We start from the raw sequence: 19003 nt of genomic DNA on the forward strand, positions 1-19003 counted from the left end.
ATGGCTGGACATGTTACTTTGTGCGCTTCAAATAAAGCAGTTACGTTGAGTGTCTTACATTATACACACGTGTTATTATAATAATAGTAAGGAAAAGAATGCCTTTAATATTGATCACACAAAGCCAAAGTACTTTTATCACCAGATGAAATCTACCTGTATATACTTGCGCAAGAGACCCTTAGTGAATTAAGTAGGGAAGCAGATCCTGAATGTGAAGTAGAAAAATTTTGAGAAGGAATGTTTAAATTTGTATATAAAGCTCACATATCACAAATCAAAAAAAGGTTCGAAGGATCCAAGTTTTAGAGAAATTTCTGTAATAGATCCACTTGTAGCACAATCTTACGAAATAAGAGATCTGAGATTTATTATTAAAAGACTTCCTATTTTAAAAGAAGTGGTAAATGAACAAACATTACTTAAAGAGTGGCGAGAACATTTACTGTTAGATCATGATGATCTAGGTTTAAATACAGATTTATCAGCAGAAGAATATTGGAAGAAAGTTTTTAGACTAACAAATGTAGCAGGAAATCAATTGTTCCTTTTAAAGATAGTAATATATGTACCTACTGTTAGTTGTTCCATTTTCTAACACTCCTGTGGAAAGGGTATATAAAAATGTAAATTATGGGCGGTTTTCGTAAGGAGTCTGACAAACCCAACGTGGCAGATGTTGTGACTCTGGCACGTGACCGGTCGAAGGTTGAAATCAGGTACCGGTTGCAGAGTGTGTATACAGTGTATTCCAAAAATATTGTATTTCCTTGATAGGGGCGATTCCTGAGGTAATTTGAAGTAACTTTTTCCATTACGAAAATATTTTCCGCAGCGTTGTTAAGGAATTGTTAACGAAAAACAAGAACCAATCAGAGCGCTGTACACTGAGCAGGACCTATCGCTGAGCTGGAACCCGTCCGGTGTAACAGCGCTCTGAGTGGTCCTTGTTTCTTGTTAATAGCTCCTTAACAAAGCCGCGGAGAATATTTTCCTAAAGGAAAAAGTTACTTCATATGGCCTGAGGAATCACCCCTTTCAAGGAAGTACAACATTTTTGGGACATCCTGCGTACATATGTATTTAACATCAAATTTTGTTCTGCATTTTCCTCGCCATTGAGTAAGGAAAATAATCCAGAAACTGATTTTTTAGTTCATCTCATCGGCCATTTAATCAATTTTGGTTCGTTTATCGGGCTATACCCCTTCTCCATGGCATGCAACGCGGTTCGAGGGGTAAATAATTAAGATGTGCGCAACAAAGCCCAGCGCACTAGGTATGGTTCTGCAAACCAGGGTCTAGTTTTCAGAAATGAAAAGTAGTTGTGACGGTTTACAACTATAAAAGAAATCGCTTTAAAAACCACTTAAGAATCAGCCAAGAAAGTCACTGTACGAGGTGTTTAAATATAGGTTACCATTTCTTTTTTAACGCGTAATAATACATATCAAAATAACACAAAAATACCTTGACACCTGCCTTTAATACCTGCCCCGTCTAATAATTACAACTTCGCATCTTATCGTGAAAATAAGTAAAATCATGTAAAATCTTAATACTAAAGAAATTATTATGAACTTCCAAACACTTACTAATTACCAAACACGAAATGCTCTACTGTATGCTACTATGCTCTAGTAGCTGAGAGGAAAAAATCAATATGACAATCTTGAACTACAATATTTATTTAATTATAAATAACATAAAATGAGATTCAGACGGGATATGGAATCCGGCCTCAAGAAGTTGACACCGTAAAATAATGAAAAGTTTAAAATTTAGTACTTTTGAATTAGCAACATAATATGTAGTTTTTCTCTTCGTAATAAATCTTCATAAATCTTCAATCTTCAAACCATTATAAGTGTTTATAAAGTACGACTCGTAAACCTGTATTGTTTTAAAGTCATTAAAACGTGTACATAAGCTTCTAACAAGAATTCAGCTTCTTCAGCGGACAATATTATCACTGACCAATCACCGGTTCAAATGCTACAATGCAATGAACTCTTACATACCTTTTGTTTTGGAGATTCAGGTACTTGGGCAATCCCCTCTTCTTCAGTCTCCGTTGTTCTATTTGCAGTAGCTCGACTCGGGGAGGATCCTTAAAAAAGTGACCGATGCATTAGTTTAGAGAAAGGTAAAACAAGTCATTCTTTATTGGTTTTGAACATTTATTAAATATACTGTTCCATTTTACAAATTTGTAATATCCTATGAATCCAAGAACAGTGGTATAAATAATATTTGGCTAAAGTTCCGAAAATCGGTCAAGTCCGATTGAACTTAAATTTTGCACATAACCCCATTTTGCATGAAAAACATTTTTCCCAAAAGAATTTTTTGCGACTCGGAAAATTTTTTTTAACATTTTATTGTCATTTCCAAACAATATCTACCGCCACGCTCAATCATGTCTATAAAACAGTAAAAATTAAACATAATCATATCCAAACCAAACCTAAACCTATCCCAGAGTCTCTTGTGGGACCAAAAATTTTGCATTTTTTTGTACAATCCTATAGTTTTTGTCAAGAAAACTTAAAAAATGCAAGTTTTAAAGCGTGAAAATCACTCTTTCAAAAGTTATACACCTATAAAGTTGGGCGATTTCAACCGTTTTTGACATATAAGGGCGCTACCATATTGATATGTACTCAGCGTCGCGCGTCGTCTAATGAGCAGAGTCGCTAGGTGCCACCACCGCATGTTACGTCGATAACATAGATTTGCAAGCGTAGTCAAGCCGTCCTGACGACAGGCCCGCTCCACACCCTCGTGGACCTAACCCACGCCAACCTTCCGCCGGCTCTGCTCGTTGGACGAAGACAGAGTACATACCAATATGGCGGCGCCGTTACCTGTAAACCGTACAATGTTACACGCGTATAACCTTTGACCGAGTTAACATCGCGCTTTAACACTTGCATTTTCTGGATTTTCTCGTCAAAATCTACAGAATTGTATTTTAAAGAGTGCTAAATTTTTGGTCCCAGAAGGTGAAATTCAGCCCTAATCCAGACCTGACGCAACCTGTGTGCAGCAATAATAGGTTCAGAAAGGACACCTAATCTAAGCGTGTAACCGTATCGATTACATATCGATCAAGCAACGCGTTGCCCGAGTGACGCGGGCCCCCACCACAGCGTTCCGCGTCGTCCTGCTGTCCTTTTCGTAACAAAGGATCGCAGGATCTCCCACTAATTAGCATGCGCAAGCATCGATCCCCACTCGATAGCGATCGAAGGAGGTCGATGCGAGCGATAGATCCAGCACTCTACGTCTAGGCGCGATCGGGCGAACACGCGGATCCGGGAAGATCCCATAAATTCGGTACGCGGCGGTGAGAGTCAAACCGACTCGGGAACGATAGTCAAACCGACTACGTTGCCCTCGCCTCGCGCACACCTCAAACCGAGGAGCTGGTCGTGCAAACCGCACGACAGCAAATAAACATCATAGTAATCCAGGTGAGGTGACGAGACGAGGATAACGTGTCAATCCCGAGTGTCTTCCATCTTTGAGAATATCGTGTCGTAGTCCACGTACGGGTTAGTACAGTGGAAGTTACCTCCCCGATACCGGAAAGCATCATAACCCACTGAAAGTGACGATTGATGCAATCCTCAGGGTCAGAAGAGTAACGGACACTTTGTACTCGTCGCCATACTTGTACTCTTCCTGAGAAATCAGCCGAGTGCGAGTGTGCTGCGACGGCCCTCCGGGAATCACGAACATCGCGTCGTGATACACGTACGGGTTAGTGCGGTTGAAGTCACCTCCCCGACACCGGAAGGCATCGTAACCCGCTACAAGCGACGATCGATGCAATCCTCAGGGTCGGAAGAGTGACGGACACTTTGTACGCGTCGCCACACTTGTACTCTTCCTGAGAAATCAGCCGAGTACGGGGGTGCTGCGACGGCCCTCCGGGATCACGAATATCGCGTTGTGATCCGCGTACGGGTTAGTGCGGTTGAAGTCACCTCCCCGACACCGGAAAGCATCGTAACCCACTACCAGTGACGATCGATGCGATCCTCAGGGTCGGAAGAGTGACGGACACTTTGTACGCGACGCCACACTTGCACTCTTCCTGAGAAATCAGCCGAGTGCAAGTGTGCTGCGGCGGCCCTCCGGCAATCGGGTAAATCGTGACGCGTTCACATCCGTCGAAAGACCGTCACGAAATCATAAAAGAATACCGAACGCGAATCGCGCTATCGAGCCGAAACATCTAGGCGTAGAGGCCATTGAAATCAAACGAGCGCACCACCACGGTGATGATTTATATAATAGAGCTTAATGAAATGGGCGAACATTAAACTAGAATTGTATACTCAATAGAATTTAAAGTCGTACTGCGTCACGCGAACGCATAAACAAATTGTAAAGCATTAAGGACAAAATATACTGTCATTCTACCTCCCACATCATCTCCGATTGATTTAAAAGTAGATAGAACCTCTCCGTCTCACAGACACGAACCGAGCTATTCAAGGGTGGTAACCGTCCCTTGATTCAAGAAGTGTGATCATTGCCGATCACGCACAGGAAGCGTTAAAAGATAAAATAAACGGTTACATATTTGGCGCCCGAACAGGGACGGCGAGGTTCAGGTACAATAAACCAATCGGAATTGACCTTAAACATGTCAACTGAAACTCGAGCAAGGTCGCGGAAAAATCCGGGGACACCAGTCGTTGTGAGAAATATCGAGTCAGGTTCCGGGACAAACGTAGTTTCTCCGCCAAAAGACCAACTTGACGACCACCTTGACGCGATGAGTATAGAGCAGTTGCGCGATTTGATTCGCGACTTACGATCAAAAATTTCGCGACAGGACGAACGAATCCTCCAACTCGAGGTTAAGCTCGCCGCGGGGATGGGTATGCACGTTGAAAACGCGGAAGCCCGTGCACAAATTGCTGACTGGAAACTCGCAGTAGAATCACGATTAGATCGCGAAATAGAGGCCAACAAAAAACGCGAACAAGAACTCGATGCGAGGTTAGCCGAAATCAGGGAAACCATGATTAGCAACGACGAGTTATACGACAGGATTAGTGCGCACAAGCGCGAGATGCGAGATTGGAGGCGCGAAATAGAAACACGAATTGACCGCGAATCACTGCTGGCCGCAGAGATCGAGGAGCGTCTCCGTAAGGAGATGCACGACGGCTTCGACGAAGTTCTCGCGCTGTCGGAGATACCACGCCGCGTTGCCTCACATGAAGATGCAAGAGAACCTCATTCTCGTGAGCAACGCATCGAACAACACATCTCAAGAGGGATGAACCGTCCACGCGTCTCCATCCAGCCAGAGGCTCCCAATAACCGATGGCAAGCGTACGAATCCACGAGGTTAGAGGCATCGCAATTTGCCGCATCAAGGCCATTCGCCGTAAAACCCAAACTCCCAGTTTTCGAGGGAAAAGCTACGGAAAAACCTCCGAGGTTTCTCCGCGAGATGCGGCAATTCATCGAGGCCGCACGAGTGCCAGACGATGAGCTAAAGTTTATCATTACGCAGGCACTAAAAGGGGTGGCAAGCGAATGGTGGGACATAGTCACCGAACAAGTGACTTCGTGGAATCATTTTTCCCGACTATTCCTCGAACGATTTTGGAGCACGGCCATCCAAAGAAAAATAAAGGATAACCTCGATTCCGGTGTATATCGCCCAGAACCCGGATTGACACGCGTGGCGTATGCCATGAGGTTGATCGGAGGCGCACGTGACCTCGTACCACGACCTGCTGACGAGGAAATCGTATTGTCTCTTGCCCGACATTTTACGCAAGCAGTGGACGACTGCGTTTTGGGACAGAACATAACTACCATCGATTCGTTCTTGGCTTTATTAGAACGATTCGATAATGGCGGAACGGTCAACCGGCAGCGGACGAACGAAAGACAATCTGGCGAAAAGGAATGGATTCCACGTCCGAGCTACGAACCACCACCCCGGAGCCAAACATACGGGTCGAGCGGGCCGCGCCCGCAGTCCAACGAAACTAGCCAACGACCTTCAAGGGAACCTCAGCGTCAAATGGGCGAGTATCAACGCAGGGCGCCAGAAATCCCACGTCCATCTAGGGAAAATTATTCACAGCAAGAGCGGCGTCCCGAGGGTCGAAATCAGGAGGATCGACGATGGAATCCTCGCCCGACTCACATTCGAGCGGCGCAGGTAGAGGAAGAAAACCCTGAAGAAGGCATTGGAATTGGTGAAGAAGAAATATCCATCTCGGAAAACGAGTAAGGAGGAACTCAGAAGAACATCTGAGCGACTTCCCCACTCAGATAAGAGCCACCTCCAAGGAACCATCTAGGGAAGACCTCTGCTTAACAGTTGGATCGATTTTCGGAGACCTCCGACGTGACCTCACCAACGAGGAATGTCACCAATCAAGACCAGTCCTAGGGACCAATAACAGTCCAGAGGTCTACTTGAAAATCGAGGGCGTTCCCGTTAAAGCTCTCGTCGATACAGGCAGCACCGTAACAGCTATGTCAGAAGAATGGTACCTAAAACATCAAGGTCACTTGAAGAAGTGCCCCATGCTACCAGTCTCGGGAGCAGTCGTAATTGGAGCAACGGGCAGTAAATCAGCCCGACTGAAAAAACAAATATGGGTAACCATCACGCACCCAGAGGTTACATTAGAAGCTCCGGTAGTAATCGTTCCCGGACTAATCTGTGATCTGATCATAGGCGTAGACACGTTACGAAAGTCAAAGGCTACGATCGACTTTGCAAATGACACACTAATAATATCAACCGACAGAACAGGAGTCGTCATCAAGATGAGTCAAGAAAGTGCCGAAACGGAAGCGCTCAGAACAATAAAAGGTTCTGTCACGCGTCAAGACAATCTAACATCATTGGAAGCCGTTCAAGCAACTCCCCGGCAAAAGAAAGAACTGCAACGGGTGATCGAGTCCTTTCCCCGAGTTTGGAAAGAGGAGATAGGACGTCTTACGTGCTATGAACATCACCTGCACGTAAAGGCGGACACCCCGTATTTTTGCAGGACATATCCCACACCACTAAAATATCTAGAGGCGGCCGATGCGGAGATACACAGAATGCTGGACAATAACATCATACAACCCAGCAAGAGCCCGTATATCAATCCAGTGGTTCCCGTATTAAAAAAGAACGGATCGCTCCGTCTATGTCTGGACGCCAGAATGCTGAATCAAGCTCTTGTTGACGACCACGAAATGTCAGAAACACCGGATGCAATCTTCCAACGCTTCAAGAAGGTGGATTTTCTCACAAGTCTCGATCTAACGAGCAGCTTCTGGCAAATTCCACTAACAAAAGCATCACGAAAGTACACTGCTTTCATGTATCGCGGGAGGTGCTATGAATACGTAGTAACACCGTTTGGCCTCAAGACAAGCAGTGCAAGTCTGGTCAGAGCCCTACGGCGGGTACTTGAAGGAATGGAGGGCTTCGTGGTGAACTTCATTGATGATATCTTATGCTTCTCAAGAACATTCGAAGAGCACATGCAACACCTGACGACCTTGTTGGAGCGATTGGAGGCGCACAACCTTACTGTCAACTTGGATAAATGTCACTTTATGAGACGAGAAATCAAATTCCTCGGCCACGTCTTGTCGGCAGAAGGATTGAAACAAGATCCGGAAAAACTCGCAGCAATTCGAGAATTTCCGGTACCACGAAACGTAAAACAGCTACGTGGATTTCTCGGACTCATAAATTACTACAGCAAGTTCACGGACAAGCATGCTGATGTCACAACACCATTACTGACCCTCTTAAAAAAGGGAAAACGATGGTCATGGAACGAGGCACAAGAGGCAGCGCTCGAAAAAGCGAAGCAAATTTTCTGTAAAGAAGTGGCACTGCAATATGCGGACGCCAGCAGAGAATTTTACCTGGCCACCGACGCGAGCTTCGTTGCAGTCGGAGCCGTGATCGAGCAGCGAGACGCGACGGGAAATCTGCGGCCAGTAGCATTCGCGAGTCGAACGTTGAAAGGACCAGAATTAACGTATTTTACCACCGAAAAAGAATTATTAGCGATAGTCTGGGCATTGGGAAAGTTTAGATCCTATGTATATGGTGCAAAAATAATACTGTTAACTGACCACAAAGCAATCACTTTCCTAATGAGCAGTAAGCTATTAAACCAGCGTCTCACGCGGTGGATTTTGTCAATTCAAGATTACCGCGTCGAAATTCGGTACCGACCGGGCAAGGAAAACATCCCAGCAGACGTAATGAGCCGGTCGTATAACGAGTCAGACAAAGACAACGTAGGCCGCGAAACTCGAGTACCCATCCTCGCCGCGGTGGCGCAAGCCATGTCCACGAAACTCGCAAAGGCGCTTAAAAGTTTGTCTAATTGGCAACAGGGGGACGACAGGATCCGCGCGATTATAGAAAAGTATTCCCGGCAGGATAAATGTACCATCAAAAGGTATAGAATCCACGAGAATACTTTATATCACGTGGATCGGACCGGTAAAGTCAGGGCCGTGATTCCCGCTCAGCTGCGTGACCGACTAATTACGGAAGTGCATAAAATATACGCGCATCTCGGTAGCGACAAAACCATAGCACTTGTTGCTGAAAGTTTTTATGTTCCAAAACTTCACCGATATGCGCGTAAATTGATAGCTACGTGCGATATTTGTCAACGTGTTAAAATTCCAACACATGCTTTGCATTTCGATCTGCAAACAATTTTGCCCAAAAAGCCACTAGAGATCGTTTCAATAGACTACTATGGTCCATTACCAACATCAAGGGGAGGTGTCAAATATATCTTAGTAATTGAAGAACTATTTACTAAGTTCGTTAAGCTCTATTCTGTTAAAAACGCGACGACGGCAATAACGCTCACGCGCATCTTTAAAAACTACATCCCGCAATATGGTAAGCCACAGAAAATGCTGACGGACCATGGGACCCAATTCACCTCTAAAAAGTGGACACAGAGGTTACACGAAGAAGGGATCCAACACATATTATCATCGGTTAGACATCCTCAAAGTAACCCTGTCGAGAGAGTGAATCGCGAAATTGGGCGAATATTCCGCACGCTAGCGGCAAAGGCACATACATCGTGGGCCATATGGGTGAAAGTGGTGGAAACCTGCTGTAACGAGGTGATACACGACAGTACGGGTTTCACGCCGATGGAGCTCCTTCTGGGAAAACCGCCCACACGACCATGGACCAAATGGTTTATTCAAGAAAAACTGAGCGACGGAACAGTGGAACAAAAATTGCAACTAGCATTCCGTAATGTGTCACGAAAGGCGCATAAACGATGCGAACGAGCAAACAAGGGTAGGACGCACGTACAATTTGACATCGGTGACACTGTCCTGCTAAGAACGAATCCCATTTCAAACGCCGTTGAGCGAGAAGTCGCCAAGTTTTTTCACCTATACGAAGGACCGTACGAGGTGAAAGAGAGAAAAGGTCCCGCGACGTACGTTCTGCGACGCCCGCAGACAGGAGCTATCAGAGGCACATTCCACGCGACAAGTCTCCGGCAATATCATCGGCCAGACAAGGAAGCACATAACGTAAACACAACAGGTACGATGTGAACAAAGCCAACGTGCAAAACTAGAGCACCCAGCAGATAAACAGAATTATGTCGAGGCAAGGATTCCAAGAATCCCCAAACCGATGGCCTATAAATACGCGCGGAAACTAACATTGAGACACAGTTCGCAATGGAAAACCAAAACGTAACCGTTGAGAAACGCGAGGTGGGCACGCAGGCCTACGCCTCATGGGTTATGGTGTCCAGGCCCACACAAACGGGGATGGATCTCCATTATCACGAAATCCCAGAATTAACGATACCGACAATAGTACCGCGGCCCTGGTCCATCGGTCGTGGATCCCGGTATCGTGGCGGCGTGGCCACGCAAGCCACGCTACGAAAAACTCACGCACGGGTACAAACACCGAAGAAGGGTCCGTTAACTGGGACCACTAGGGTCAGTCACCAGATTAAACCCTCCACAACGGCTGGTCCGTCAACGCCGGTGAAGGAATTAGACCTCTCGTGGGAGGTAATCCCACAGGATAACGACAACCATCGCCAGCCGCATGCAGCGGAACTCAGCCCGGGGCTTCCTCCGGAGTCTTCAAAGGAAAACCTGGATTTCTCCTGGGACCAGGTGGAAGACTACGAGGTGGAGGTAGCCGACCTGGATCCCAAGGACCCACTCGGCCTCCTCCCGCTCACGGAAGAGCTCATCCACGAGCTGCTAGAATCACCACGAAACGATAAGCGATAAAAAAGAAAAATAATTAGTTTTTTTTTTTTTTCTTTTCGTTTTACTCTTAGTTATATAAGTTAATATAAATTCTAAGGTACGTGCAAAAGAGCCCGTTTGCTCAAGGCAATATTATAAAGGCAAGGCAAGGTAATATTACTTTTTTTTGTTAAATTTCAAAGCAGTATATTTTCTTTTCTCTCCTTCTGTTGTTACATTAAGCGTAAAGGGATGCGCAAAAGAAATGTCTTTTTTTTTGTTTGTTGGTGACACATAGAAATTTTTAGTTATTATTAAGGGTGCGCAAAAGAACGTCAGTATGCTCGTTTACTCAAGTCAATATTATTTTATTAATTCTCAAAACAATATATTTTTTTTTCTCTTTTCTCCTCTTTTCCGTTATGTTACATCAAGTTTGAGTGGGAACGCAAAATAAAAATTTTCTTTTAAGAGTCCTCGTTTGGTCAAGTAAATATTATTTAGTTAAATGTCAGAGCAATATATTTTCCTTTCGTTTTCAAGAACTTTGTTTGTTTATACATCGCGACTGCAGTGCATCTAGACTGCGTTCCTGCGACGGCAGTCGCGAATTCAGTGGGGGGGGCATATGTAACCGTATCGATTACATATCGATCAAGCAACGCGTTGCCCGAGTGACGCGGGCCCCCACCACAGCGTTCCGCGTCGTCCTGCTGTCCTTTTCGTAACAAAGGATCGCAGGATCTCCCACTAATTAGCATGCGCAAGCATCGATCCCCACTCGAAAGCGATCGAAGGAGGTCGATGCGAGCGATAGATCCAGCACTCTACGTCTAGGCGCGATCGGGCGAACACGCGGATCCGGGAAGATCCCATAAATTCGGTACGCGGCGGTGAGAGTCAAACCGACTCGGGAACGATAGTCAAACCGACTACGTTGCCCTCGCCTCGCGCACACCTCAAACCGAGGAGCTGGTCGTGCAAACCGCACGACAGCAAATAAACATCATAGTAATCCAGGTGAGGTGACGAGACGAGGATAACGTGTCAATCCCGAGTGTCTTCCATCTTTGAGAATATCGTGTCGTAGTCCACGTACGGGTTAGTACAGTGGAAGTTACCTCCCCGATACCGGAAAGCATCATAACCCACTGAAAGTGACGATTGATGCAATCCTCAGGGTCAGAAGAGTAACGGACACTTTGTACTCGTCGCCATACTTGTACTCTTCCTGAGAAATCAGCCGAGTGCGAGTGTGCTGCGACGGCCCTCCGGGAATCACGAACATCGCGTCGTGATACACGTACGGGTTAGTGCGGTTGAAGTCACCTCCCCGACACCGGAAGGCATCGTAACCCGCTACAAGCGACGATCGATGCAATCCTCAGGGTCGGAAGAGTGACGGACACTTTGTACGCGTCGCCACACTTGTACTCTTCCTGAGAAATCAGCCGAGTACGGGGGTGCTGCGACGGCCCTCCGGGATCACGAATATCGCGTTGTGATCCGCGTACGGGTTAGTGCGGTTGAAGTCACCTCCCCGACACCGGAAAGCATCGTAACCCACTACCAGTGACGATCGATGCGATCCTCAGGGTCGGAAGAGTGACGGACACTTTGTACGCGACGCCACACTTGCACTCTTCCTGAGAAATCAGCCGAGTGCAAGTGTGCTGCGGCGGCCCTCCGGCAATCGGGTAAATCGTGACGCGTTCACATCCGTCGAAAGACCGTCACGAAATCATAAAAGAATACCGAACGCGAATCGCGCTATCGAGCCGAAACATCTAGGCGTAGAGGCCATTGAAATCAAACGAGCGCACCACCACGGTGATGATTTATATAATAGAGCTTAATGAAATGGGCGAACATTAAACTAGAATTGTATACTCAATAGAATTTAAAGTCGTACTGCGTCACGCGAACGCATAAACAAATTGTAAAGCATTAAGGACAAAATATACTGTCATTCTACCTCCCACATCATCTCCGATTGATTTAAAAGTAGATAGAACCTCTCCGTCTCACAGACACGAACCGAGCTATCCAAGGGTGGTAACCGTCCCTTGATTCAAGAAGTGTGATCATTGCCGATCACGCACAGGAAGCGTTAAAAGATAAAATAAACGGTTACAAGCGTTATTCCGGTAAGGTAGAAAATGTAATGTCGGTAAGGTAGAAAATGATACCGATATGATAATCTAATAAAATCTTTTTGGGAAATGTTTTTAATGCAAAATGAGGCTATGTGCAAAGTTGAGCTCAGTCCGATTTCACCGATTTTCGAAACTTCAGCCATAAATAAATATATAGTACTGAATATAAAAAAGTAGACTAGTTGTGTTCTTTTAACAGGGTTAATGAGGTGAAGCTTTTACACGCGGATCACTCTCAAATGCACATTTTGTTATCAGGCAACGTGTTCTCTTTTCGTCTTTGAGAGAAAATGACAGCCAGCATTCTCATTATACCTACTGAAATTACAATTCGGGATACAAATCGGTCTGAGGAGTCTCGCTTGAGCCACAGTAGCGACTAGACGTGTGTTTACATAGTGCGAGAAACGTTATGTTCCGTTGTTTTCGATACACTGTATACAGAAACTCAGTGAATTAAACAGATACATCAAGAGGAAAAAACTTTAGTGAACAATATACGGCACAAGTGTTTCTGACTACAGAAGCATTTGTGTCATTATTATTATTATAAATATGAAGACATCTGCAATATCTAACACCACAATGAATCAACTTACTGTGGGGTCATCTGGAATCTCATACGCCAAAGCTGTACAACAAGTGCAATATCCAACAAAGGAATAAGCAATAATTCTAGGTTCTATAGAGGGATATTCAGTGCAAGATTATACATTAGCCGTGGGTAGTACCGTGCAGCCAAGTAATGTTCGGTTTGTATCTAGAATATCTCACGGGCAGATATGTTTATATCTGAGTACAAAGGAGCGGGTAGAGGAACTTGTAGAAAAACGAACAACTGTGAAAATTGGGACGCACAATCTGATGATTCGTGCTTTAGTATCTAAAATTAAGAGAGTAATTTTATCGAATGTATGCCCGATAATACCTTCAGAAGTTATAAGTAAGGAACTTTCTAAATTGGACATTAAGCTGACGTCACAAGTAACAAATGTGAGAGCGGCGATAAATGCACCAGGGTAACCACATGTGTTAAGTTTTAGGAAGCAAATGTACATACAACCAGAGGATTTAATAAAACTACCGGAATCAATACAGATCAATTTTGACGATACGGTCGATTGGATATATCTCTCGGCTGAAAAACGCACATGCTTCCTTTGTAAACAAGAGGGTCATTCGGCCAGACACTGTAAATATGGGACTGTTGAAAATGACACACCAATACCTTCTCCTGAAGATATTATACTAGACGATAAACAGACGAACACTGTTACTAGTGAAAAAATTCAGCAAGATATGCCTCCACCAAGTGGAGCTAATAAAAGACCTCGACCCTCCACTTCAAGCTCGAATTGCACTAGCATAACAGGCAACAACATTTCTTCAAAAACTGAAGGTTAAAAGGAAAGAACAGTGAAAAAAAAAGATAAAAGCAACTCGAGAAACATCGGACGACGAGCAGATCCCTGCTTTTGACATAATGGATAAACTAAAACCTGCTACGGAGTTTATAGGAAAAAATGCTGAGAAGTATCCGCTTGATTTTGTAAAATTCTCTCAATTTATCTCAGAAACGAGTGGCAAGTTTAATGTCAAAATCATTGCCAAAAAGTTGATAGCTAATTTTCCATCCTTAATTGACATGCTAACTGAAGTATACAGCTATCTAGACGATCGAGGCTTAAAAAGTCGTATTGTCAGGATAAATAAACGAATGCAAGACTCGACCGCAGGTACTTCGTGCGAAGAAGAAGAAGCTTCACTTACTGACGACAACACTAATTATACAAAATAATAAACAAATTATATTCCATGTCATTAAACCCTTTGAAATTAAGAATTTTATTTTGGAACACCAGAAGTGTACAAAAAAAAAAATTGCAAGTGGAAACTATTATTAAAGACTTCGACGTATTTATTGCAGTGGAAACATGGCTTAGAGTGGATGGTAGCTTTCAAATTACGGGGTTTGTACCTTTTAGAAAAGACAGAACCTATTCTAGAGGTGGTGGTGTATTGGTATTAGTTCGTAAGAGTTTCGCTTATGTAGAGTTAAAGGGCATTAGGTCCCCTCATTACTGCGTAGAGGTATGCGTAGTAAGAATTAATAATGTTAAGCCGGCTCTGGATCTATTGGTTTGCTACAGGGCCCCGGGTTTCACGCTCACTCAATTCGAATGGAATAGTATTATTGGCAATATAGACTTGACGCGAAACGGCATTCTAATCGGTGACTTTAACGCTCACAATAAAAACTGGAATTGTCATGATTCAGATGCGAATGGTCTAAGACTTTCCAATGCTATTGATAGTGGAAACCTGTTTCTACATAATGAAAATTCCTATACACATATTGAATTATACAGAAGTTCCAAATCTAATATAGATCTTGTTTTGTCCACTATGAGCATCGCGGATCAAATTCGAGTGGAGGTGGGGGATGAGACCCTGGGCAGTGACCATTATATAACAGTAGTCCGATTTATGTAACAGTAGATACGGAAAAGGAATACTACAAAAAAAAATCGTTGAAAATTAAAACTACCCGCACAGATTGGTCGCGTTGGGAGTCAGTTTTGGAAAGCGAATATTTACTTTTCCTCACAAGAGTACATATTCAGATGCGAAAATCCGATTTTGATGAAACTTATGAAAGCTTATAGTTCTTTGAAAAATATTTGACACGTGTTTTTTTTATCGGCAGACATCCACTTTGAAGGGGTGAAAACAGCCCTCAAAGTTGGGGGTCAAAACCATATTTTTTGAAATATCTCGGAAACCAGAGGTCGAAAAAATTTGAATTTTTTTTAAATTGTGTGTTTTTTAATGGGAAATGTAGTCGCGCAAGAAAATTTTAACACAAGTTTTTTGTTTAAACAATATATTAAAAATTTGATTTTTTTTGCAGTTTCTTTTATTTATTGTTAGTTCATTTTAATGTAAACTTGGGTGTGTGATCTTTGATCCAAAATAGGGGATACATGTTTCAGGATTCTCTTTTTTTTTTGCCATTTAACAATAATTATGCATAATGGAAGATAGTCTCGCACCTGGCGCGCGTAGGAAGGAATTCTGGCTTGTTTCATCGAAATATAAGCATTTAGTATAAACGTGTATAGTATTTTAAACAATACCACAGGGTTATGTGTCGCTTATTGTTTTATTAGTAGCTAAAGAAGGTGGCGCAGGTAGCAGCGTGACGCGGTGCTAATTACCGCGGCGGAGAAAGGGTACCGACTTTTATTGTTGGCCCTTCGGTCAAAATATATCTGAAACCTTTTTAAACTTTTAAACGATTTTGAAAGAAGAGCTGTCCGCAAAGATTATTCTACATAATCTGGCAATAATGATACTCAAGGATAAAATGAGAAAAACATAAATGTTCTTTGCACCAAGAACATTTAAGTACAACTACATTTGAACAATGGAAACACATTAGACCATCTAATTTTGTAAAGCAGAACTCTACGGGATTTTCAAATTCTCCTGGCTGTTCTTCTATATATCCACTGCGGAACCAAGCATATTGAAACAGCTGTTTATAACGCGCAGCTGATAATTGGTTGTGGATTAATGAGTGTAGTTTAATAATATTATCTCTTGTGTGTAGATTGATGTCGGTCCCACACAGACCGAACGTGAGTTATGATATAAACACGGTCGGCTGCAATAGCCACTTGACACTTGAGGCGACGCGACGGTCCCAAGATGTGGAGTGTCATCGGACACCACTGCGAGACCTCCGTGAGCGAGCCCATTGAAAGGGCAATATATAAACATTTCATTTTCCAGACCATCTTTCCCATATCTTTCACACCTAATCCATTTAGATAACCTAAACACAGTTCCACCAAAGCGCATCCCTACTCCGACGACCAAAATGCAACCCACTCACCAATCAGAAATCCTTTAATCATCCCTTACAGTTAAGAAACAGCCAATAGAAGAAGAGTCAGAGTTAACGTTATACCCGACGCGACAGCGAACACCAGAACCACAGAATCAATCGCGACTAAAACATTTAGAAGGGTTCTCGAATAGAACACAATTCGCTCGCGCCAAGAACACATCTTGAGAACACGAAATTCGCTCGAACTAAAAACACGTCCAAAGAACTATACGCGTATATACATTGTATCTTATCGACTGATTGTGCGTGAAGTTGAAATATATTGAAGTTATTGTTATCAACGTCGAGTTTCATTTCAAATAGACGTAGTTACCCCGTAACTCCGTCAAGGCCCCGAATATCGTTCGCGAGCAAGCGAAACGGGATTTACGACCCCGAGAAGTCCGACAGGCGGACTGACGACATTTCGGACGCCTCTTATCCCCTATTTTGGATCAAAGATCACACACCCAAGTTTACATTAAAATGAACTAACAATAAATAAGAGAAACTGCAAAAAAATCAAATTTTTAATATATCGTTTAAACAAAAAACTTGTGTTAAAATTTTCTTGCGCGACTACATTTCTCATTGAAAAACACACAATTTAAATAAAAATTCAAATTTTTTCGACCTCTGGTTTCCGAGATACCTCAAAAAATGTGGCTTTAACCCCCAACTTAGAGGGCTGTTTTCACCCCTTCAAAGTGGATGGTTGTCGAAAAAAAAAACACTTGTCAAATATTTTTCGAAGAACTATAAGCTACCATAAGTTTCATCAAAATCGGATTTTCGCATCTGAATATGTTCCCTTGTAAGTGCCCTACAAAGCCTCATTAGCTGTAAAGTGAGAATCAAAACAAACAATATCATACTCGAGATAAAAAGGAAATATGATGTTTTGTTAAAAAATAATCAGAACAGCAATGGCATTAAATTTTATTGGATCCCCTCCCATAAAGGTATTCAAGGTAACGAACTTGCGGACAGTTTAGCTAAATCAGCCACAGAAGCCTGTAGTGCCTCAACATTACCAATTCCATTTACTGACTTGTATGAGGAGTTCAAGAGAAATGCGCATACACAAACCAAAAAGGCTATAAAAGAGCAAGGCTTGATGAAAGGGAAAATATTTTTCAACCAATATTATACTGGAAGGTCTACTAAGCCATGGTTTTGAGGGAATAGGGTTATTTAACGGCGGATGCCTTCAAATTATGTTCAAATCAGGTGAACGTGTGACTGAATCGTTTATTTATCAATAGTGAAGTCGCGAGAGCGGCCGGGGTAGTTCAACTAGAACGGCGATTAACTTCGACTCGCGATTGAACTTTTACTGCGATTTAACAGCGACCGGACTGTAACTAGACTCTAACGACTTTTTGACTCGGCGGAGCTTCGGCTGTGACTAAACTGCTTCACTGGACTCCGCATCGGTAGTATCTGCCTTATATCTCGAAAACGCTCGTCGACTGATTGGTGGAAGTCCTTTCGAGGAACTTCCACCAATCAGTGAATTTTGCGTAACACGCCCACGTTCCACGCCTCTCGTGCGTGAGAAGGGTGAGCGCGTCGTTTGGTTAAAAACTAATTTTGGTGATGCAGCGGGGTGTCTTCCGGGCCCAGTGCTAAGTGCGGTACGTGGCTGCTGGCTTACGTCAACGGGCCCAGCTTTCCCAGGTGATAGAAAGCAGGCACACGTCGCTGGGACACTCTAGGCTGGAGATCCTCCGACTACCCAAAATTTATGGCGTCCACTTGCGCTATTGAGTTCGTCGCTAGGAACTACAAGGACACATCTGTCCGCTAAGTGGCCAAAAACGTTAAAGACGTTTTCTCACAAATAGCGTCTTATGCTGTGCAAACTATAAATCTTTCTTGGTGCTTGTGCGCTGAAGATTTCTCTTCCGGCGCACAGCTAGCCGCTACAGTTTAAACACGAACGGCTCTCACGAGAATTTATTGTAACTATTAATCGGTGCAGAGCCGATCATTATAGTCTTAATGCGTCTCTATTTCGTGTAGGAATTATTAGTGACCCGAAATGCGACTGCGGACACAGTAGTCAGGACATTAATCATATTGTTTGGCAATGTAGCTTCTTCCATATACAGCGATCTGGGCTAATGCAGCAGTTGCGTGAAATTAAGCTTCAGTTGCCCTTAAGCTTGGAAACGTTGGTTGTCCGACCCAATATTGGGGCTTGTCTTCTTATTTTTAAGTTCTTGAAAAAATGTAAGCTACGAATTTGATTTAATTTAGTGTGGACTGTGTATGTATGAATGTGTATATGTACGTATACTGTAATTTGTCTTAGTGCAACAGAAATAGATCTCGACTGAGATCTGAAATGCTTAAATAAAAAAAAAAAATCGGTCTGAGAATCACATTTGCAAACTACCGATTACCAGAATTCTCGAAAAAAATGTAAACAAAAACCAACGTCAGTGGGACAAAATAATAGCACACTAGGGATATTTATGCGTTTTAACACTAAACCTACCGACATTTCTTGTATACCTATTCCTACCGTGCGCGGTCAAAATGACCGGTCCTTAAAATAATTATTGTTAATATAATTAAACGTAGATAATAGTCAATTTGTTGCTGAATGAATTAGTAGATGAACAACTTCGAATGCTCTCTCCTCGATTTACAAAATTGTACTGTGTCGTCCACCTTTATGGTT

General features: G+C 43.3%; 1 protein-coding gene across 10 annotated transcripts in view; it reads right to left on the reverse strand.

The window, feature by feature from the left end:
- The window catches only part of Mical-like (MICAL-like protein), a 321784-nt gene that overhangs the window by 190645 nt on the left and 112136 nt on the right, over positions 1-19003 (reverse strand). For 9 of the 10 annotated variants that reach the window (XR_013083775.1, XM_076803827.1, XM_076803826.1 and 6 more), the window contains one exon: positions 2022-2110. Coding sequence is in view for 6 of the 10 variants with exons in the window: in XM_076803827.1 (XP_076659942.1) it covers positions 2022-2110 (89 nt within the window). In the remaining 4 variants the exon portion in view is untranslated. Of the gene's footprint in view, positions 1-2021; positions 2111-2600; positions 2676-19003 lie in introns of those variants that run through there. The other variant, XM_076803832.1, reaches the window with a different exon arrangement.

Source organism: Halictus rubicundus, unplaced genomic scaffold, assembly GCF_050948215.1.
Source record: "Halictus rubicundus isolate RS-2024b unplaced genomic scaffold, iyHalRubi1_principal scaffold0028, whole genome shotgun sequence".
Classification (NCBI taxonomy): domain Eukaryota; kingdom Metazoa; phylum Arthropoda; class Insecta; order Hymenoptera; family Halictidae; genus Halictus; species Halictus rubicundus.